This window comes from Centruroides vittatus, unplaced genomic scaffold (assembly GCF_030686945.1).
Source record: "Centruroides vittatus isolate TY-2023 unplaced genomic scaffold, ASM3068694v2 contig_359, whole genome shotgun sequence".
NCBI lineage: Eukaryota > Metazoa > Arthropoda > Arachnida > Scorpiones > Buthidae > Centruroides > Centruroides vittatus.
This window is the reverse complement of record NW_027122182.1, coordinates 1957338-1981002: the sequence shown is the minus strand read 5'-3', so window position 1 is coordinate 1981002 and position 23665 is coordinate 1957338. Positions and strand designations below refer to the sequence as shown.

Below are 23665 nucleotides of genomic sequence, written 5' to 3'. Positions count from 1 at the left end.
AGACGCTTAATTGACTGCCATCTACGAGATGACTCGTAGTTACCGTTTAATACTTACGATCGGCTTTTTCTCTTGCCGCTATATGCGGTTATAAAATGAAAATTGTTTAATAATTCTATGTAAATTGATAAACTAGTTGGCCTTATTTTCCCCATCCAAGGTCGTCACGTGACTAATCACATGCTTCTATCCCGATTTAGAAGTAAAGTGTTACGGGCCGTAATGGAAGGCTAGACAGTGATTTTTCCAGGTTTATTCACATAATTTCTGCATTCCGACGGTTATGTCTTATCAAACGATCGATGGAGGTATATTTGGCGATTCTTTTCGCAGAATGAACGGAGTAAGTTTTTATAATTTAATTAAATAATTTGAAAGAAAATCGCCGACTCAACGTCAACCGGTAGAAGTTACTTTTAGTGAAATGTATGTGTAAGTGAATATATGCAAATTAACTAAAAGTAACTTCCACTGTAGAAAAGTTTTCTGCGCGAATATTTACCCGTGTGATTAATGAAACCGAATGTTTACGGAAATATTATGTTGTAGATTGCTTATAATGTTAAATATACCGGAAATTGATATGAAGTTTGCGTGCTTTCTGATTGTTATAGAATAATGTAATAGAAATTTAATTCATTCTAGATAAACAGCTCTTACAATAGAATTCTATTGTAAGAGCTGTTTATCTAGAATGAATTAAATTTACTCAGAATTATTCTGGAAGTTTTTAATTGTCACACTGTATTAAAGCAATACTTACATTATTTATAATTCGGTGAGTGACGAATGGGTGCGAATCGGAACGTTGTGGCCCCTTTGAGCCAATGGCAATTCTTTTTAAAATTTTTCATAATGTTTCGTATCTGTTTTACAATTGTCAAAGACCTAAAATAGTTAGTTGGTATTGTTAGAGTGGTCTTTCATGCCGGTATTGGAGATATCTGTAAGAACATGAGGAAAAAATTAAAATTTGTATAGAGAATGAAGTCCTATATGAATAATTAGGACTGTCGAGAGCTTGTGTGGGACTCGATAGAGTGGGTCGCTTTTATCCTTTAACAAGCGAAATACATACTTGTTGTTTGCTAGTAAAAATAATAGCAATTTGTAAGAGTAGAAACCACTGAGGGCTTTTGATATGAAGTTTGCATCACTTCTGATTGTTATACAATAATGTAATAGAAATTTAATTCGTAAGTTTTCTCTGGATCTGGAGAAAAATAGCCGGTTTCTCCCTCTCAACAGCTCTAACCTAGCATATGAAGGAACTTTGTGGCCATTCTATATTCATATTTGCTTCAAATGTTTATAAAGTTCTAAAAATTTGACTTAAAATTTTATTTTTATTGATAAATAATGAGATTGTAAAATTATTAAAAACTATTCATAAAATAATCATTAGATAGCTAATTAAATACTTTTCTGTATTTAATGAATTAATTCATAAGTTCACTTGAATATTTTAAATCCAAATAAAGATAGTATAAATTATCAAAATATATTTGCCAATTACAAAAGTCATCATTTTCATTTATTTACATTAGTTGAGTAAATAAGATTGACTGAGGCAAAGTTTAATTAACCAAAATATCATCTCAATTAAAGCATTTAGTAGTTGGGAAAATTGCTTGAATTTTATTGTTTTTAAAGTACTGTTTTTTTTTTATTTTGGCATTGAAGCTTGATTCGTATTTCAGACAGTTGATGAAATTAAAAGGAAAAAAATTGTTAATTAATTAAATTTTTGAGTCAAATATTTTTACAATTTCTAAATAAACTAATATAAATTGCATTAAGCAATTTATGATTTATAAAAACAATTCTAAATAAATAAATCCAGGTAGTGTGATTGACTTAATTCTTGCTTACCATCTAAAGTTAATCACACTACCTGAGCAAGAATTGCAGGTTTGATTCTTGCTCTGGATTAATATTTTCTTCCAAATTTATTCTTAATTTCTAATTTTAAAATTTATAGCACAAGATGGTAGCTTATAATTAAAGAGCTACATTATTGTGTGATTAAAATGTGGCAATATAATTTTGTGTTATACATGTGTGCATGTGTTTTGTTTATCATGTTTTTGTAGTACAAAGGAATAAACTTTTTTACTGTGTGGAATTATAAGGTGGTATTACAGTTAAAGATTACAAATGTTTATTATATTTCTTAAAATAGACTTAAATAAATGTAATAAGTAACCTTATGGTTTTTTGTTGTCTTGCTTTTATCAAATCAATGTTTTCTTGCAGTTTCCTTTGGTTTCAATAAATAAAAATATACTCTTCATGCCAATAATTGTTCATTAAATAAATAAAACTGACAGTTTTATTTACTTTATCTTTAGGTTTGCATTTATTTTGTTTTGCTTAAATTGCATTTGATACAAATAGATTTCAAAACTTTTCTATTGCTCAACTTCACTAACTATACAGTATATAGAATTAATGTAATAATTATATTAAATATTATAGTTCTTAAAATTGCGAAATGTAGTATTATGTTTTAAAACTTATTGGTGAGGATGAGGTTTTAATTTTACTCTTATCTAACAAATATTTGTCAATATGTGCTTTATTAGATGTAATAAAACTCCTGATAAAGTAATTAATTACTGCAACATTGATAAAGTGTTTAGAATTGTGAAATATTTATATAACTTCTAGTGCTGTCATGCTGAATGGGACGTAACAATTATTTTGACATCTATATATTAAATATTAAGTTTATGGTTTCTTATACAAAGCTGTTTTTTTCAGTAAATGATTAATGATAAATCATCTCACTGTATAACTTATTAAGAAGAAAAAGATATATGCTAGCATCATTTGTTCTGTTTGAAAGCAGCTGAAATTATATTGGAAAATTTAAAAATTTTTCTAATGCAAATTGTTTGTCTTGGTTTTCACCCGATGTAGAGTCGTTATTTCCTTCTTTAATCGGTTAAAGAAGGGAATAATGACTTCATATCGCAACTAGAAACAGAGATAAAAATAGATTAGATCAATGTCTAAATATATTTGAAGTTCACAAACTTATCAAATGTAGTTTTAACAAAAGTAAATTGAATATTTTATAAGAAAGTAGAAAATAAATTTATTATGTGCTAATTAAAAATTTTTTTTTAATGTAGTGTGGTCTCAGAATGTCTCAGAAATGTCGTAGGTGGAGCTTTCTCCTTTCGTCTACTGTGAATGCCTTAACTTTAGCCAGTCTTACAATTGCTCAACTATTAAATTCGTATAACAGTGAACACGTAGCATTTAAATTTGATGTCATTATTTTATTTATAGGAGGTAAATGAATGCTTTTATTTGAAATTTCTTTTGTTACTTTAATCATTATCTAGCTTTTGATGTAGACCTATATTTTTGAAATGTGTAACTAAAGTGGATTTTCAAGAATTAATATTTTTAATTACAAATATTATGCAATAATTTTTATGCAATGACCCAAATAATTGCAAATACAGAATTTATATTAAGTGTTATATTTTATTGATATTTTTAGTTATAGCCGGTTGGTTAGCTTATCACGGGATCGTATATGAATATCAATATGAAATGTACTTGCACTTCCTCTCGATGGCATTGGCAATATCTTACTGTTGGATTGATTATTTCTTCAATCCTACTCCTGATTTAACAATTAAGCTGGTACGTATTAAAATTTATATAATAATTTACAATAGCCGAGTGCATATATTTTAATATATTGCTATCGTAATAGTGACACATTCTTTTAATAGACTATGGCAGCATTATTGGTCAATGTGATGTAATTGTTTTTGAAACCGGTTTAAATTATTAAACTGGATTATAAATTAATAGACAAAGCTATTAAATTTTAAAAAAGTATTTATTTTATTTAAATTGGCTCTAGTTTTTTTTAATTTCATAAAGTAATAATTATAGTGCATGATTCATTGTATTGATGTAATCAATGTCATGTGAAAAAGTTTATTAAGACAAAATATATATTTAACATTGTTCCTGTAACATTAATATCTCAATTTAACTTCATTTGAAAATATGTGAAGATTTTTACTGAAATTTTTCTTGGGATTAAATTTTAATTTACAAATTTAGTCTTTGAGAATTTTTATTCTATTCTCAGAGTGACATAAGAAATACTTTACTTTAATTAGCAATTTAATTAGCTTTAAATTAATTTCTAATTACATATATACTAGTAATGTGAAAAGACAAGTGATAACTACTGCCTGAGAAAACAAATTGACAGAATCCAATAAAAGTACAAAAAACAATATACAGTAAAATAAAACTTAGACTAATCTATTGGTGTTTTATAGACATTTATAAAATTATTTTTAGTATCATATATTACATTTTAATGAATAAAACAAATAAATAAGGTTAACAAAATACCATAATTTTAGATAACTCCTTTTTAAATCTAGAAGAACTGTGTTCAAAATTCTGTCTTAATAAGATTGAATGTAAAGTTTTACAAAAAAGCCTACGTTACCAGTTTTATTGTGATATCTAGAGCATGTATTGTAAGCATATACCATAATTTTGTGTGGATATCCCATGACAACATATACCTTTTTTAGAAAATTGCAAGAACAAAAATAAAAACATTGTAAAACCCTCCCTACTGTATATTCCATGCCTTCAGGGTAGCCATTGAAAGCAAGATAATTACTGGTATGCAGTTCAGAAATTGTTATCTCAAGCAATAAAATATTGCTTTTTCTATTTCTGTTTAAAAAAATATATATATTTATATTATATTATATATATATATAAAAAGCAAGCCCAAATATTCTATAGTAATCATATTAATTTTTGCTTATTTGGATTATTTTCTGTTTAGTCTACATTTTTATTACTACTGTTCTCTTTTAGTTAGGTTAAGAAGTTAAGTCTCCTTTAGTTAATATTCAATTTAAGTATTTTAAGCTAAATACCTGGTTTTCTAGTTTTATGGCCAATTAAGCAATTTAAAAAATTGCATAAAAACTAGTTTTTATTATGGAGAAAAATACAGAAACTTTTAGTCCTAGTCCTATTAATACGTAAAACAAATTTGAGTATATTAGTAAATGAAAATATAAATTGTTAAACTAATTTTCTTTCAGTTCAGAAACATCATACCATCATGCTTGATCATTCCAAGTTTTTTATTTTGCTTATGTGTAACATGCAGTGAATATTGGTCAGAATTTTATATAGTTGGAACATCAGAAGAATTTTTAAGTGAGTTAAATTTACTTGAATATTTCCTTAGTTGAAGTTGCAATGTTTTTAATTTAAGTTATTAAAATATTTATATTATGTTAAACTAAGAATTGGAAGTGATATTTCATAAATTTTTACTTTCAGATATGCATAAGAAACGTAGATTTTTGCTGTGTTTTATGAAATTTGATTTCTTGTTAGTTGTAAGTATGTATTATTATTATTTTATAATTTTTAAGTATTCAAACTTTATTTGTTGTTTTTCATATAATTGTGATTTTTGTTTTTGTAATAATAAAACTCTACCTAAATCTAAACATTTATTTACAATTTAACTATTGTTTTTATGCTTATGCAACTCTATTTTAGACTGCTTCTACACATTTTAGGTTCATTCAAATATTTACTGTAATATGAATAAAACACATTTGTTATGTTATTTCATCAAAAGGATTACAAATATAACCCTGAGAGTATATTTTAAAATTTATCCACAAATACAAGAATTTTTCTCCTTTAATTAATTTGGAATTGCAAATAAATTTATTTTTCTATGAAATTCTTTATTATTATTATTATTGACTTAATAAACATAGTTAGCCTCCACTACAAACAAATACTGACATTGTGGGAATTTTTCAACAAAAAAAGAAACATCAAAATTACATAAAGCCAACCCTGGCAGACAGCACACCATTTAAACTTACACTTTGAGCACCTGGAAATACCTGAACACACAAATAACATATACACCATTAAGCAGTCATGGGCCCAAAAGGCACTTAATGGCAGGTATGCCTACAACCTAGTTGAGGACTATGTTGACAAAACTGCATCAAACTTCTGGCTGACTAGGTTTGCCTGTTTGGAGAGAGAGAGAGCGGGGTTTATGGGTGCCAGTCAAGATCAGATCTTAAACACTAAAAAAACTATAGAAAACACTTTCTGAAGAATACCTCTTTTGCAAATGACTCTTGCAGAAAATTCCATATTCTGCCAGAAACAATATACAATAGAGAGTCGTTAATCTGAACCCTGGTAATCTGAATCGCCGGTTATCCAAACGATTTTCAGTCGGACTGTGTCGTGCTGAATCAAACGTTTTGATACTAGATTTACTTCTAAAGTATAATTTTCATGTTTTTATATTCTTCAATATATTTATTTTGTTTGTACAAAATAAAGAAATAATTTTTAATGATACAATAGCCTCGATTATTATTATAAAAATTTTCATTAGGCTTAAAATCGACAAAAATTCAACACGAAGCGACACGCAACGGAGAAAAATTTGAACATCGGACAGGTTAATATATTTTTTGTACATAATCAGTTATCCGAACAAATCACTAATCCGAACAACCCCAGTCCCCAATTGATTCGGATTAATGACTCTCTACTGTAAATAATTTCTGGTAGCACAAACAGACTACAGTCAGAACTCAGGTTTCAAACACCTCACTTTTTGAACAATTTGGTTTACAAACAAACTTTTGAAGTATTTTTTATCTCAGTTGCCATATGATATCTTGGTTGCTGAACAAGCTACTTGGCAGAGCTTAGCCACCAATAGTCAACTTCCTATACTTCCTTTGTTAAAGAAAGTCAATGGCCTGACCAATCAATGACAAGACTCGCGATTCAGAAGTTAGTGATGCCAAGATCGCCTTGCATCATGAATCATCAATGACATTTCTATTTAAGTTATATTTCCCACATTTGCATCGAAATCTACTACTACTGTTTTTTGGTACACACCACAGTTGAATCTAAATCAAATTAATTTAATAAAAACTGCATTAATTGACATTTTAAGTAATATAAATGGCATTCGAGAATTTGTATTTAAATATGATTAAGTTATATTAATAAATTTTTGTTATTTAATATAATATATATATATTATAATATTAATATTTATTAATAGTAGGTAGCCAGTTAATTAAAACTAAAAATAATAAAATATTAATAAAAACTGACCTTTACACCTAAAATAAAATTAATTAAATTAATCTAAATTAAAATTGAAATCAAATCAGTTGAAACACAATATTTTGGAAAGGGTGGATAAATCACTTATCTGTCTTGATTGATTTGGTTATATTTCATCCAGGCAGAGTTGAATCTGTTTACAGCACTTCTTTGTAAAGTATTAATTTTGGCTTTGGTTGGTGGTGACAGAGCATTTTGCTTTTAATATATATGTATATTAAAAGTGAAATGCTCTATCACCACTAACTATATTTATTATTATATTGCTTTATAGGCAGTTTTATGCATGAAATGCAGCTTAAAAAAAGGTGAATAAAAAAAAAAAAGATTAATCCATTCCCAACTCCAAAAACTATTTTATAGTAATTATTATGGGAAAATTTGTTTTGGTTTTAGAACAAATCAGTTTTTGAACAAGTTTTAGGAATGAATTAAGATCAAATCTTGAGGTTTGACTGTATTTGCATCGGCATAATCAAATAGCAAATATAATACACCAAGAGCTTTCATACAAACACATTATTTAAACACCTAGGTACTTTACTACGAGTATACTCTACAGTCATTATTAGAAAATGACACACACAAAAATATATATAACAGAATTATAATTGCAAACAAAACAATTCATCACAATAGATCTAATATTAATTTTCATTGACAAATGCAATAAGATCAATGATATTAATGTAATACATATTCATTACAAACATAACACGAGAAATGCTAACACTGAAAAAAGTGTGCCTTTTGACCCCTCCTCCACTGGTGTCATACCACATAGACCCTACAGAAAAGTCTAGAAATGTTAAACTTTAATGACATATACATGACACTACAGAAAGCTGCAATATTGTTAGACACATACACCAATAACCAAATTGAAGCTTAATATTTCACTTGTTTGAGTAGCTATGCCTTGACTTTAGTTTTACATAGCACTTTTAGCGAGACATGTGCATTATTATTATTCCTATGTTGTAAAACTACATGTTGATATGGCAGTATCAAATCACTTCTGAATGATGGGAAGCTTTTTGGGAAAACAAAAGGCTTTATGATTGTAATACAGGACCAAGTTATCAGTACAAGAGTATACAGGAAACACAATCAAAGATATCACAGATGACATGAAATGTCATGCTGCACAAGAAAGTATACAGCATGTTGTAGACAGCTGTAAAGGCTTGGCACAAACAGTCTATTTATATAGTCCATACCTAGGGAGCAAAAATATTTCACCAGTATATAATGTTCACTGGACACAATCTGAGAATGAATGACACTGTAAAAATAAAATATTGAATATCGTATTTAGAAAGAAAACACTTGATTAAAAACATATTTTGAAATATTACGGATCAAATTATGAAATATAATACGATATAATGCTATATTACAGTTTTTATAGTAAACAATTGTGCCATAAAATTTAAAAATTATAAAAATTTTAATTAGTTTTTTTATCATTAAAACATGAACATATATTTGAAAATTCTAGCACTTATATGTAATATGTTGATAAAAGTGCAAATTATTATTGCACTTTATATTCTGAGTGTAATATGAATAAACAAACATACCCTGAAAAACTTTAAGTTATTTGTACCATTTAGTAAAGATAAAGAAAATTTTTGTTAGATTGATTGCTTAGATTGATTGATTGATTGAAGATGATATCAGATAATTATTCCTATTATACTCTATGTAGTTAAATTAAGCAGAAAATTGCAAATCTTTGGTATATCTGATATTCAAATTATGTTTTTTTACCATGATTCAACTTATAATTTTTAAACATCTTATTACATACAAACTGAACTGAATTATATATATACATATTACTAACATCATTCCAAAGCCTGATGTATTAATACTAATCCAAATGATTGCTGTAATTAATTGGGCTATTTTTTGCTACTGTTAATAATTAGATATTAAGTAATTTGGTATTAGAAGTAGAGGTTAGTTGCCATCCATCTCTTATTGAAGTTAATAATAATAATAATAATAATAATTTAATATTTATTAAATAATTTTTAGAACAGTCTAAAAATGCCAGGGTAAAGCAATAGTGGGCTGAGTGCAGGGCCAGATTAACCAGTGGACAAATTAGACAAATGTCTAGGGCCCGTAATTCGGAGGGGCTCGGCTTCAGTGCAAAATCTTTGTTTTAAAACGAGTTAAAAATTATTTAAGAAATTTGATAGGACAGGAAAGGCTGTCTTTAACAATGCTTACTAAAGAAAGAGACACACTCAAATGGCTAGATTGATCAATTTCCTGAAATGAAAATCCAAAAAGGAAAAATTTTAAATATTTTAAAGGCTGATTAATGGCTAAAGTTATATACATTTTTCGTTGTACCAGAAAGTCTTTTGTCGTACAATTATTATTGTATTAGTGTTTTGTATTTTCTATTATTAATAAAAATTTTAAGTGACATTATTTAAGATTTGTTTAGAAGCAACTTATTTAAATGGGGCCCCAATTAAAATTTTGTCTAGGGCCTGCTAGAGGCTTAATCTGGCGCTGGCTGAGTGCCGTAGTGGATGAGTATATAGGCCAGGGGTGGGCAAGCAAGAGTTCAGCGGGAGCCGAAATGTAGGTTTTGCAAAATGCATGGGAGCCGCAGTTCTGTACTGTCGTGGTGGATAGTATGGTAAGGCGCGCAATTTTATTATATAATATAAATATAATATAAAACAAATATTGAATTTTTTTAATAAACATATTTTCACAAAATTATTAAAATAAAATTGTAAAAATAATAATAAAAAACAGAAATTAACACTTTCAGCAAGAGCCGCATGTGGCTCTCGGAGCCTCATTTGCCTATGCCTGATATAGGCCATGAGCATTAGTCATTTCCAGTCGGCACTATAACTATGGATGGTTATGTCAAGATTTAAATGTGGAAGCAAAGAATTGCTTGGAGGTCTAGATAGCAAAATTGGTGACATTCTGCACAGTAAGCAGGGGTTATGGGTTTGAATCCTGCTCCGGGCTGATACTTTTTTCCAGACTGTTTGAAAATGATTTAATAAATAATAAAATATTATAATTATGAAATTTCGACAAGAGATGATGCCTAACATTTACCTCTGATACCAAATTACTTAATATCTAATTATTAATAGTAGCAAAAACTAGCCTGATTAATTATGGCAATTATTTGGATTAGTGTGAATTAGTAATGTTTTTTTATAGATTTTTTCCCCCCTCTTAAACTCATTTCTTTTATAATTCATTTATGGAACTTTAACTTTTTTAATATTTTAAAATAATTTATATAATTGTTTTTGATCATTGAAAAAAAATATGCTTAGATTTTAATATATAATTTTTTAAATAAATGAAAAAATTTAGCATTTAAGTAAACTGATATCTAAGGGCATTTTTGCAAATAAATTCTTCAGATTTCTTTTCATGGTTTTGGCATTTACAGTAAAATATATTTTTCAGTTGTAGAAACTGATGCAATGGCTATAAATACGCAGCTTTATGATCTTAGGTGAAAAAGGTTTAGTTTGTGGACCACTATATTACTAAAAATATTTATAAAACAGGGTAAAGCCTGTATAAACTTGAATGGTACAAAAATATCTGTTTTGAATAGATTTTTTTCATTTTTTTTTTATCTTTAATCTATACCAGATAAATGTCACAGAATTACTTTTACTTATATAAAAGTGAACTTTGGAATAATTTGGATTAAGCCTAATAATAAAGTGATTCAGCTAAAGTTGGGAGTATTAAAATGCAAGAATTGAGAACTATTTGATTACAAGAAATTCTTGTTCCAAGGAACTTGTGCTAGGCATTAAAATACTTCTCAAATGGGATCGGTGAGCTCACAAAATACTAACCAAATCAATTTGAGTACCAAGGACTAGTGTCTTTTCTTGCTGTTAGAAATTCTAGTTACATACAGTAAAGCAGAGACCAAGTTATTGACTTCTCCAGGAATTTTAGTATTTTTAATTAATCATTTGCTTTAACCTTTAATTATCAACATGTTAATCAGCTTGTTTTCAAATACTCTATACTAGTTAGTTATAGATTACTTTGTACAAGGCATATTGCCATCTGCATTACCTTATTTTCACAGATTATTTCTATTGCCAAATCTTCAAGTCTGAATACCCGTATTAAATAACTACTCACTTTTTGAACCTTTGTATCCGGTACTTTACCGGATACAAAGGTTCAAAAAGTGAGTACTTATAACTATTGCTTGTTCTCTACAACTCCATTCTCAAACTCATTTGAACCTTGAATGATCTTGATTGTTAAAATGATTCATTTCTGTTTGTGATTAATTGCAACAAAGATTAATAGATTAATTAAAAGTGGACCCTCCGAAAGACAGAGGAGTTGATGTTGGCGAGGACCGAGATGCGAATGCTGAGATGGTTGTCCGGTATTTTGCTCAGGGAGAGAAGGAGAAGTGAAGAGATCAGGAGAGAATTTGGGGTTGAATGTATTTTGGACAGGATAACTAAATCTCGATTGAGGTGGGTCGGACATATGCTGAGAAGAGGAGAGGATGATATGGCAAGGAGGGCTTTTGACCTGAGAGTAGAGGGGAAGAGAAGTAGAGGAAGACAGCGAAAGCGATGGGTGGATGTGGTGGAGGAGAATATGAAAATGGTAGGACTGGAGAAAGGGGACGCTTTAGATAGAGAAAAGTGGCAACGCAAGATCCAGGAGGCCTACCCCTGTAAAGGGACAAAGGCAGCAAAGTAGTAGTAGTAGTAGATTAATAGATTAATTAACAAAGACCTTTTGTTTCTTTGACAAGGTTTGAAATCATTCTCAAAATACACTTTATGCTCTGGATGACCATTATGTATAGAGAGTATGCTCTTAATTTTTCACTTCGTCTAGGTTAAATTACATTTTTTGTACTCAAAACCTCTTTTTTGTTTCCACATTGAATGGGTTGATTTATAGTAAAATTTAACATAAAAAAATCACTTCATTCAGAATTTCTTCTATTTAGGCAAGGTTCCATTTTATTCAGGTTTTATTGCAATGATAAATTGATTCAACTTTGTAAATTATGACAGACCATTAAAGGTATTCCTTTTTTTAAATTAATGTTAAATACTACTACATAAAATTAATTTGAATTACAAGCTATTATTTATCATCAGATAAATGTTGTAGAGATCATCTGATTGGCTTACATGCTTGTAAGCAGACTAAAATAAAAATAAACTTTGTATTTTAAGGCAATCATTCAAAAATTTCTATATTCAAATATTATTATTATTATTATTTCAAATACTAAACAAACTGTCTACTTGAATAAGAGAAATTTCTAAAATGGTGTTGAGATTATGGGATGATCTCAGATTCGTACTGTGGACAGTTATTACGTTTAGAAAGATATTTTATTTAAGCAAACACACGAAGTATGTTATTGATCTAAATTATGTTCTTGTATGTTTCTATTGTTTTTGTGTAATGGCTTTAATCAATACAGTATTCTCCTGACAGCATGATTTTATAATTTTCTACTTATCTTCTCAATACCAAAAAATTCCTTTAGAGAAACATCTAAACATAGATAATATTTAACATTATATCATTATATTTGTAGTACTTAAAGGTTTTTTTTTTTTTTTTTAGTTCCAGCATTTAGATAGGTTTTAATATATATATTTATAATCTTTCTTTCCAAAATCTTATTAATATTTATTACAAAATACATTTGTATGTAATGAATCATAAGTGTTAAAATTTATTTCTCAAATTATAAAAAGGAATGATATCAGTTTCTGATATCATAGGGAATTAATTTTTGAGGGGAGAAAATGTAGTAGTAGATAATTTCGGCTAAAAATGTTACATTGTAGATTAATAGTGAGAGTACATAACAAGTTGATGGTGATGGGTTAATAGTCAGTTGCCACTATTACTCAGATATGCTTTTAACTGTATTGTTAACATATCAACTATTACAGTTTAATATTGTGTAATATATAGGATTTTGATTTAAATCATAATTATTGAATATGATGATTTATTTCTAGTGCATTTCAAGAGTTTTGTTTTTTATTTCAGAAAATATATCATTTATTGAATAAAATAATTGATAATTTTTTATTTATGGAAATTTATTTATTTTAATAGGTTGTTGTTGGAATATTTTCAATTAATGAAGTTTACAAATTTTCCGTAAAAAGTTATGTTGCATTTGTAATTATATTGTCTTATGCTCTTGTATTCTGGATGATTCTTTCTTGCGGGGTGAGTTTTTTTAATGTTTTTTTAATCTTAGAAATTGATTTTTAGTTGTAATACAAAATTAATTTCACAAACCTTTTTTTAAATGTAATTTTATTAACTCCTGTTTACTTAATATAATAAAGTTAATTCATTAACTTATTTAAAAAAAAAAATTACTATTATGAATATACTACTGGATTTTTTATTATTATTTTTAATCATAACATGATAGATAAATAGATAGATCAAGAAAACTGTTTTTGTAATATACATATATAAACATCCCAAAGCTTGTTACTTTAGTAATGTGCTAAACAATTGTCAGATTAAATGGGCTACTTTACCGCTATTCTTTTTAATTAAATTCTAAATAATTTGGTAGTAGAGCTAGGCATTAGGTGCCATTTCTTATTAAATTTAATAATTATAATTAAATTAAAATTTATTAAATAATTTAGAATATTTTGGAAGAAAAGAATTGGTCCATAGTGGGACTCGAACCTGCAACCTCTGCTGTTTACCGTACGGATGCATTTCGTTACGCTATCCAGACTGCCATCAGATCTTTCCTTCCAGAAATATTTAATTTAGATATAACCATCCTCTGTTACTTGTAGGCACTGAAGTCATCCCAAGTCAGTGCTATATTGTTTAATCACCTACTAAGGCACTCAGCCATCCATCGCTTAACTCTGGCATGGTGTATATATACATAAAATAATTAAATTAATTTACTTTACCATTATTATCTGGCAAGCATTTGGCATATTACTAAAATATCAGGATTTAGGATGTTTATTTATATATATCCTAAATGTACATACATCATGCCAGCATTAAGCAATGTCCAGCTGAGTGCCTTAGTAGGTGATTATAGGATGTGTGCACTGAAATCGTCCCCAGTTGACACCATAAATAACTAAGGATGGTTATGTCTAAATTAAAAATAGCGGTTAAGTAGCATGATTTAGTTTAGCGATTGTTTGGCTTATTATTATTATTTCTGTATATGATTTAACTTGTAATTTGGACAATTTTATTGTGTTTTGTGAATGAAGTCGACAGTTTTTTGAAGTAATGGGTGTCTGGAAAAATCTATACTAATATCTCAGATTCTAGCTGACAGCCAATAATTTTTAATTATGCTGCATGTGCTGTAATTTGAAAGTGTTTATAGTGCTGTAGAACATTCTAGTATTTGGTTTCTGCTTTTAAACTGGCAATGAAAAAAAGTGCTTTATGTTTAAGAGTGTAGAACTTTTACATATTAAATAAAACATTTGGAAAAAAAGTGTATTGTAAACCATTTTGCAACTGAAGGAATTTCAAAATAGACTATACATTGCATTCTCCAATGCTTGAAGAGTGGATTACCACCATAGAGAAGAAAGGAGTCTGGTAGAAAAGTGAAAATTTTAGTGAAAGTAAAGCTGGAAAGATTGAAGAGGACCTTTTTGAAGACAGCAATAAGGTTTTAATTTGATGCTTTAGCTCTGAAACTGAAAGTTTTGTGTACTTGGCCATGAGGCTTTGAAACCTAAAACATATTAAATATGTAAGAAGCAGGTAATTCTGGACAGAACAAACATGCCAAAATCACTGGAAAACATGAATTGCAGAAGTTATTACAAAAGGTTTTCATTTTGGATAATGATTTGTACTTTACTCTCTTGCGTATATCAATCAATGGTAACCTGGATTTTATACCAAATTAATAAATTTTTTTGTATAAATACGTTTACAGTTGAGTATTTATTTCTGCATGAAAATTAAGTCATTTTAATCAAATGTAGTTTTTCACTTCTTTCTTATGCCTGTAAGAGTTGTTTGCATATGTGCCATTTTATTTGAAAGAAATGACATCAGTCGCCATGACAAATTTTAACTTACAATAAGCTTTCTGTTAATAACATAAAATAAGAAATGAATAGAAAATCAATGAAAGAATGCCAACTTGAAGTTAAATTGCACAATGTTTTTTTACTGAATGGAGTAAATTCAATAGCTATAATGGCAAGGAAAAGTGCCAATAAGGCAAGAGCAAAATTGGGTTTGTTTTTTGCATGTAATTATCTTAAATGAAATTAAACAGTAAAATAGATGCAATTGGATTCATTTACATTAATTTTTTATACATCATTTTAAAGCTTATTTAAAGTATTTTCTTATGAATTAAATTTATGAATTAGAAAGATTCTTAGTGTGTATATAGTGTATAGCAGGAGTGGCAAACCTTTTTGAGCCCACTTTCCATATAGTAAGCATAGTTAACTTTAAAGATGTTTATGCATGCCAAAGTTTTAGACTTTAATTTATTTAAATACCATTATTCAAAGGAATATGCTTTAATTAGAATAAATGTAAAAAAAGCTGATTGAAAAAGACAGATGATAAATTGAAATCATACAATATGTTAATGTGCCAGATGATTTCTTCTTACATGCCATAGGTTTGTCACTCCTGGCATATAGCATAGCATGTTCTGTAAAACATATTGAAAATCTCTGAATATTTAGAAAATGTCATTTCTTTTTCCTTCTCTATGAATCAGGTAAATTGTTTTTTGAGTGAGTGCATGTGCAAATTGATAAAGTTAACATCAAAACTATTTTATTATTGAAATTTTTTCCATGGAAATAAAACAGTAAGAAATAACTGTATTTAGTTAATGATCATGTTCTCATATCTTTTGTTTTATGCAAAAAACAAAAATATGAAAATACAGTTTAATATTGCACTTTCTATTTATAGAAAATGTAATAAACTGTGTATAATAATCAATTCTTGCTGTATTAACAACAAGAATTGTATAGCTAAATCAGTGTAGGAGTTTCTGTATTAGTTACCAGTATGAACAAAATCAATGGAATACTATGTTAATGTTTTGCCTTTTAGTATGATTTCAGTTTGTTTCTAAAAATCCTAACTGTATATATTATTTATTTACATATATATATATATATAATTATTTTTAAATAGATAACACATGAAAAACCAGTTTTAGTGTACATATTTGTATATGGAAGCATGGCACTTCCCATATGGATAACTTACAAAGTAACTTTTTCATTATATTTAACATTTTCATTAATCAATTTGTGAAATATTTTATTTAATTAAATAAATCGCACTATTTTACAGTTTATGGCATTTAATTGCTTATCAAAGAATTGCACATCATATGAAGCATCATTGAATTATTCAGAATTTGGTTCTGGTAAGATTTAGTTTATTAAATAATTTATTATAATTTTTTAATTACAGTAGAGCGTCGTTTATCCAAATCAATTGGGGACTGGGGTTGTTCGGATAATTTATTTTTCAGATAACCGATTATGTACAAAAAAATATATTAATCTATCCCGTGTCGAAATTTTTCTCTGTTGCGTATCGCTTTGCGTTGAATTTTCGTCTATGTTAAACCTAATGTAAATTTTTTAATGGCATCACTGTTCTTTATAATGTCTGATATTGTGGCATTTCCGAGCTAAGCTTGATCCACTAACACCACACTTTAAACTGATCTATTATTTTAAGTTTATCGAAACACTGAGAACAACGCATTTATGTTTAGTCGCCATTGCAAATGGCACAACTACAGCACGATCTGTTACAAATATAAAATTCACAGATCCAAAATTAATGTCCCTGACAGAAATGGATTTCGATTCAGCACGACACACAGTCCTCAGAAAAACACCACACAAAAGTGCCAGTGCTGCCAGCTAAAATAAAACACCAACGACAAAAATATTGGAGTAGCCAAAGATTGCAGTGCCACAGCACTAGCGGAAATTTAAATTTACCGACTGGAATGCTTTCGGTTAACAGACGTTTCGGTTGACGGCTTTCAGATAAACGATGACGCTCTATTGTATTAATAATCCAGTGCATCGACATCAGTTCAAACTGTACAATCTGTTTAGTTGGTGAAGTAATGATTAAGTAGTTTTATAGACAATAGTTTAAAAATCACATAAATGCTTTTGAATCAGAGACTTCAGCCCTCCATTGTAGCATAAAAGAAGAGTAAATGATAGTTTTTATTTTTTAAATCTTTTAAATAGATATGAAGTTGTAAGACTGTTAATTGTGAGATTTAAATTCTCATCTATTAGCTTAAATTCATACTGGCTCATTCAGTTTTAATCTTATAATTTAGAGATAAAACAAAAACTGAAAAATAGTTAAATTTCATATATTTGGCATCATAGCAGGAACCAGAGCTTAATGCCCATTGTTTTAGCCACTGTTCTCATTGAGTTTTAACAATATAAAGAAAAGCTTCCATGCAGTATGCACTAGATAACAAAAAAATTACTTTTCATCTGCTGAAAAGCTAATTTTGAACTTTGAAAATAATAGTATCATGAAAATGTTAACATCATACACTGTTTCATCAGTGAATTAAAATGTTTTTATGTACAAGTTATTGTTACATAAACTTTAATTGGACATTATTCTACCATAGGTTGACTACAGCATGAACTAAAGATTAGAAAAAAAAATTAAAATTTATATATTTATTTTAATCAGTAAGAAAATTTCGATTGTCAGTTAACTGTTTTGCATTTAATTTTGTTAATGTATTAAATAGAAATAGCTGTACTTTGTTCTGCTATGATGTAATATTATTCAAATGGTAAATTTATTTTGAATAAATATGTATATTAAATTTTAATAATTTTCAGAATTTACTTTTTTTAATTATTCTTAGTGTCAGTTAAAATATATTTATTATGGTTACATAACTGTGGATATCTTCTATTTGAAAGTTAAGACAATGACAAAAATATATTTATTATCTTAATCTTTCAGGCATTATTTCTATTCTATCAAGATTTTATGTTTTGGTTAAATTGCTAGATGTCTTCAGAAATTTTGGTTGTGGATTATCAGACAGAGGTAAGAAAAAGAATTTTTGAAATTTGTATTTTCATTTCAAATATATCTCAGTAAAACTTATGTAGTGAAATTTGTAATGACGGCTGTTAATATATTAAATATATAAAAGTCTCTGTAATCCGAACAAATAATACTTGTAAATCGGTAGACTATCTTTCAGCCAAACTGCTAATAACTTCTTTTATTTAGTATGGTATACCATACTAAATAAAAGAAGTTATTAGCAGTTTGGCTGAAAGATAGTCTACCGATTTACAAGTATTATTTGTTCGGATTACAGAGACTTTTATATATATTTAAAACTTATGTAATTTATGTAACTTACTCATATAATAAAAGGAACTATTGTAAGGCAAATATGTGTTAACTATAAAATGAGACAAAATTAGCATTAAAATATATAGAATTAATTTTGAATACAGTCTGTCTTAAAACAATCCACACTTACGATGGCCTAAACTGCTATTGCCTCGGACATCTGACCAGCCCCATAAGGGTGTCATCCTGCTGCTCCTGGGACCTGGGATTGAATGTTGGCAGAGCACTCAAAAATTTTTCATTTTTAGTCTCAACAGTAATTGCATATACCAATAAAACTGTGTGACAGTTATTATTTTTAAATGTAATATCATTGTTTGGATTTGGCAAATCTGTTTTTGAGATTTAACAAGTCAAATCTAGATTTCAATCTGTTTAAATACTATGTATTTGTTTGTTTGCTTTTATTGAACTTTGATGTTTGAATGTATCATAGATGCCAAAGAATCTATTAGCTGAATTATAAGTTGTTTATAAGAATTCTATCAATTTTTACAGCATTTGATGTGTGTGTTAAAATATTTGATTTGAACTTTTAACGAATACCAATCCTGATAGTATTTTATGTAAATCAAGAATTTAGTTATTATAGATAAGATTATCTAACAAATACTAAGCCAGAGCACAGTAACTGATTACAACATATACATATAAAGTACTTATATGGTGTTATAAAAGTTTATGTATAGCCTTGGAAAACTTACTACTACTATTGTTGTTATTATTATTACTTTTATGCTTGACTGGAATATCTGGAAATGGTATTCAGTTATACCTGTATTAATGATGGAAGGGAATATGCTGCGTGTAATCTAGCATAATTGACATGAATCCTCTTTTGATTGAGAGAAACTTTGAATTTGGTTTTATTTTAGTAGCTGTTCCTGTTATAATGGTTTTTCTATGCCATTATACCCTGATTATATATATATATATAATAGCTTGTTTTAATTTTCTAATATCCGAATACCTGTAATCTGGATATTCAGGCTAATAATTTAATTGATTAAACTAACTTGCCTAAAAGTAAGCAGATAGAAGTAAGCATTATCACAAGACCACAATCTTGTGATAATGTTGATCATTAATCTAATCATGTTTCTAAATTAACTCAAAAATAGAGTATTTTTTTGCCCCACAATCATCACCCATTTTGTCCTTGATGTATTAGAAATAAGATTAATAATTTAAAAGTATTGAATTGCATTAATTTTGTGGAACCATCAAACTTCATTATAAATCAGGTTACAGTGTTTGAAATTTCCTGTTAAGCTTTTTTTTTTTAATAGAAAAACACTAAATGTTTAATGAATTATCTGTAATTTTTGTTTTAATATCATATACATTGTTATAGTTTTATCTGAACATCAGAAAAATATAACAAAATTTATAATTATATCAATAGTATCATTTAGCCATAAATTAGGCAGTTTAAATTTAGTCAAGATTTTATACATTTTAAAAATATTTAAATAAAACTTAAATACATATATTATTTTTTTTCTTCCTCCTCCTCGTAGCCTTCCGATACTTAATCTCTCCAGAATCTAGCAGCCTGATACGAAGACCTCGAAGCGGAAGTCTCTGAAGACGACAAGTTAAAACCTCTCATATAAAAAAAAATGCATTGTATATTCCATGAATTTGTATAAACAGCTCATTCATTCTGCATGAAAAATACAGAATTATAATTATGTGATACAATGGTATTTATTTTACTAATATTTATATTATTTGCATTATTAATATTTATCTTCTCATTAAATGAAATTGCATTATGAACATTTTTCTGCATATTGTGTACTTTATTATAAATCATGCTATAGTTCAAATAATTAAATATATATATATTTTCTTTTATAAAAAAAAATGAAGTTAAAATGTCACAAAATTATGTCATTTTTTTCTATTGTTCAACATGAATCTCTTGTTGTTTATTTACTGGTAAATTAGAAGATCTCAAAGGAAAAATGTATAATCATTTGGAAAAGTATTTTTTTTAAATTTTAAAATAGATTGTAAATATTATAACTTTGAAGTAATAAATTTAGATTTTTATACTTATATTTAAAAGAAATATTTTCATAATTTTACATAAAAAAACTAATCTTACCAAATTTCAATTGAACTGCTTTTAACAATCAGGTGCAATAGCTTTTTATTTATAAAATACTAGAAAAAGTTTTGCCCATACCAAATCTTATCTAGTTGTTTTAAAATGTTAATTTTTGCTGTGTCAAATAATGGCAATTATTAGATAAGGTAGTATGTTTGACCTTATGTTCATCTGACCAAGTTGCTGATCTAGGGACCAGGTTGGCCCAAATTTTTGAGGGAGGTGTACTCTACGCGGCCCATCAGTGGTCAAGCGGATAAAACCGCTAAACACTGGTGATTTTGCGCCTGACCAACGGCGGGCCACGTGGAGTTTTCCGGATTTTCTTCATCAGTAACGCCTAAATATGGTCCAGTTTTCCATAAGTTTTTTCGTCGGCAGATCGCCCATTTGTCGCATGGCCTTAATCAAATAAAACCAAACCTCTTTCCGCTCTCCGAGCACTAAGTGTCCCTCTTTTCCCATATACGTTTGGCCCGACTCGGCGGTCCCATTGCGAGTGATGACACCCTCTCACGAAAAATTCTTGGGTGTTGGCTAACTTGGACTAGATTCCAGATCCCCAAAGTGGTAATCCTGACCGATTTAGTCACTTTGACCATACGGATAACTTTGGTATCGCCCCGTTAGGACTGAATTGGATTGATACTGCAACACATGGATGATTTGCCAACAGGTAAGTATTTTCTGGGAGAACTCCATTTAGGTGCTAGATATATGAAGAAAACCCGGAAAATTCAACCATTGATCCTGGTTCGCACCTGACCAGTGGTGGCATCCTCTCATTCAGTGCATCTGGTCGAATCTCTGATGGATGTAGACCCTCTGTTTTCACAAGAGGGAAAGCGTTTTTTGTGTGTAATACTGTGTACAGTACATACATACTGTGTAGCGTTAATGTTCATTGGAAAAAATTAAGTGTTTCCATTATTTTTAAGGTCAGAATTTTACTGGAAGAATACAGTAATATAATTACGTGACAAACTTCTTAATCTTCCACAATAAGAATGGAACCGTGTGCTGATTCTTGAATGTGTATCAACGCCTCGTCGGCAGCTGAGTTGCTACACATTGAAGAATTTTTACACATATTGAATTTCCACTATAAATTTAAGCTTCTGATCTGTATTATTAGTTTGCAATAAATAAATAACTACGAACCGCATTGGCTTTTCCGTTATAATTACAGATTCATCGCACTTTTTCGATTGTTTTATTCAATTAATGCAAAATTTCCCTGAATGCATTTCGGCTCGTTCAAAAGCCCGAAAAGAATATTGTATTTTTCACTTACTTTATGTTATTATAAACAAACATCTATAGTGTCGAATGTATATATACGTTACCCGGCTGAAGACTGCTTTTATTTAATTTGCAATTAACTAATTCAATAATCGGCACATATTAATTAAATGAATAGGATACAAACAACTTACAGCGTGCTCAGCAGAAGATAATACAAAAACTAAACAAGCACCTGATCACTCGCTGAGAGATATTTATTCTTAACACAAACGTTTTCAATCCAATCAATGGATCATCATCAGGTAAAATTAGAACATTACAAAAAATAGAACAACAAGTTCAAAATACAAAAAATATAACGGCTAACCAATATGTAACTAACAGCACAATAACGTTTCTAAATATCAACAAATTAGTAAAAATGCTGCTAAAATTAACAATAAAATAATAATATATAACAAACAAATAGTGTATACAAAATATTAATACCTCCGCCTTAATAAACAAATTAATAACACTAAATATTAACACTGCTTAATAAGCTGTACAGAGTTTTTCATTTAACTATACATATTAATAAAGCTACCGTTCTTATTTGAAGTTTATAACTGCAAACTTCCATGCGGAAGGAAGCCCCTCGGCATCTCTTTCGTTGATGCAATTCCCTTTAAGCTTGCTTTTATAGATTTCTAATTTTTCGGCCATTCTTGCCAAGGTCGGGGAGTGTATTTGCTTCAGTATATCTGCTTCATCCCATCTTACTATTGAGTCTTCCGCTTGTGCCATTTGTGACAATACTGTGGCATTAGAACCTTTTCTAACATCATATCTGTGCTCTTTTATCCTTACTCCCAGATTTCTAGTAGTAACCCCAACATAATCTTTACTTATTCCTAACATCTGATTCTCGTATGGAATCCTATAAACGCCGGACCTATCTTCTTTCTTAATTAACCCTTTATCATTTCTGAGAATTCTGTACAGATTCGGAGCTCTTTTTAAGATTATCTTTGTATCCTTTATATGTGCGATTTCTTTCATAATGCTTCCTAAGCGCTTGTTGTACGTAAATTTCGTGTATGTAGATGGACCACGCCCACAACCAGGTACTGCATCGGTACTAACTTCTAATTTATTGATAATCCCCTTTAAAACATTCCTCTTGTAGCCCAATGCTTCTGCTACCTGCGTGATTCTATCTATTTCTGCATCCCTGTCTATAACACTTTCGCAGTATAAAAAAGCCCTCCTAACTAACGCTCTAAACGCTGCTAATTTATATTTATAGGGATCGTTAGAGCCAGCCGGAATTGTATTTTGAACTTGTTGTTCTATTTTTGTAATGTTCTAATTTTACCTGATGATGATCCATTGATTGGATTGAAAACGTTTGTGTTAAGAATAAATATCTCTCAGCGAGTGATCAGGTGCTTGTTTAGTTTTTGAATAGGATACTTTTATTATAAAGCAAATTTGGAAGTGAACAATTGAAAAAAAAACTTAATTTGGAAACTAATTTTATATGGTAATAATTAACAAATGAAAACAGTTAATATTAACCACTGGATCCACATTCCGAAGGACCTGGGATTCGGATTCCGATCGGATCCATATACAGTACGCGGCCACGGATGTTCCGAATAT

General features: G+C 28.7%; 1 protein-coding gene across 1 annotated transcript; it reads left to right on the top strand.

Annotated features, from left to right (window-relative positions):
* Positions 1 to 175: 175 nt before the first annotated feature.
* Positions 176 to 20442, top strand: LOC136974931 (uncharacterized). Its single transcript, XM_067269933.1, has 10 exons — positions 176 to 343; positions 3138 to 3300; positions 3515 to 3660; positions 5109 to 5226; positions 5353 to 5411; positions 13342 to 13458; positions 16417 to 16494; positions 16579 to 16654; positions 18256 to 18342; positions 20181 to 20442. Exons 1-10 carry the CDS (start codon positions 284 to 286, stop codon positions 20246 to 20248), a joined length of 972 nt encoding a protein of 323 aa, XP_067126034.1. The 5' UTR covers positions 176 to 283; the 3' UTR covers positions 20249 to 20442.
* Positions 20443 to 23665: the final 3223 nt, after the last annotated feature.

What these genes read in the sequence shown, in the direction of transcription:
- LOC136974931 (XM_067269933.1), top strand. Translation starts at nt 284, where the DNA reads ATGTCTTATCAAACGATCGATGGAGGTATATTTGGCGATTCTTTTCGC. An exon ending in GGATGATTCTTTCTTGCGGG is followed by an intron (nt 13,459 to 16,416) that starts GTGAGTTTTTTT and finishes ATTTTTAAATAG; the next exon opens with ATAACACATGAAAAACCAGT. An exon ending in TTATTCAGAATTTGGTTCTG is followed by an intron (nt 16,655 to 18,255) that starts GTAAGATTTAGT and finishes TTAATCTTTCAG; the next exon opens with GCATTATTTCTATTCTATCA.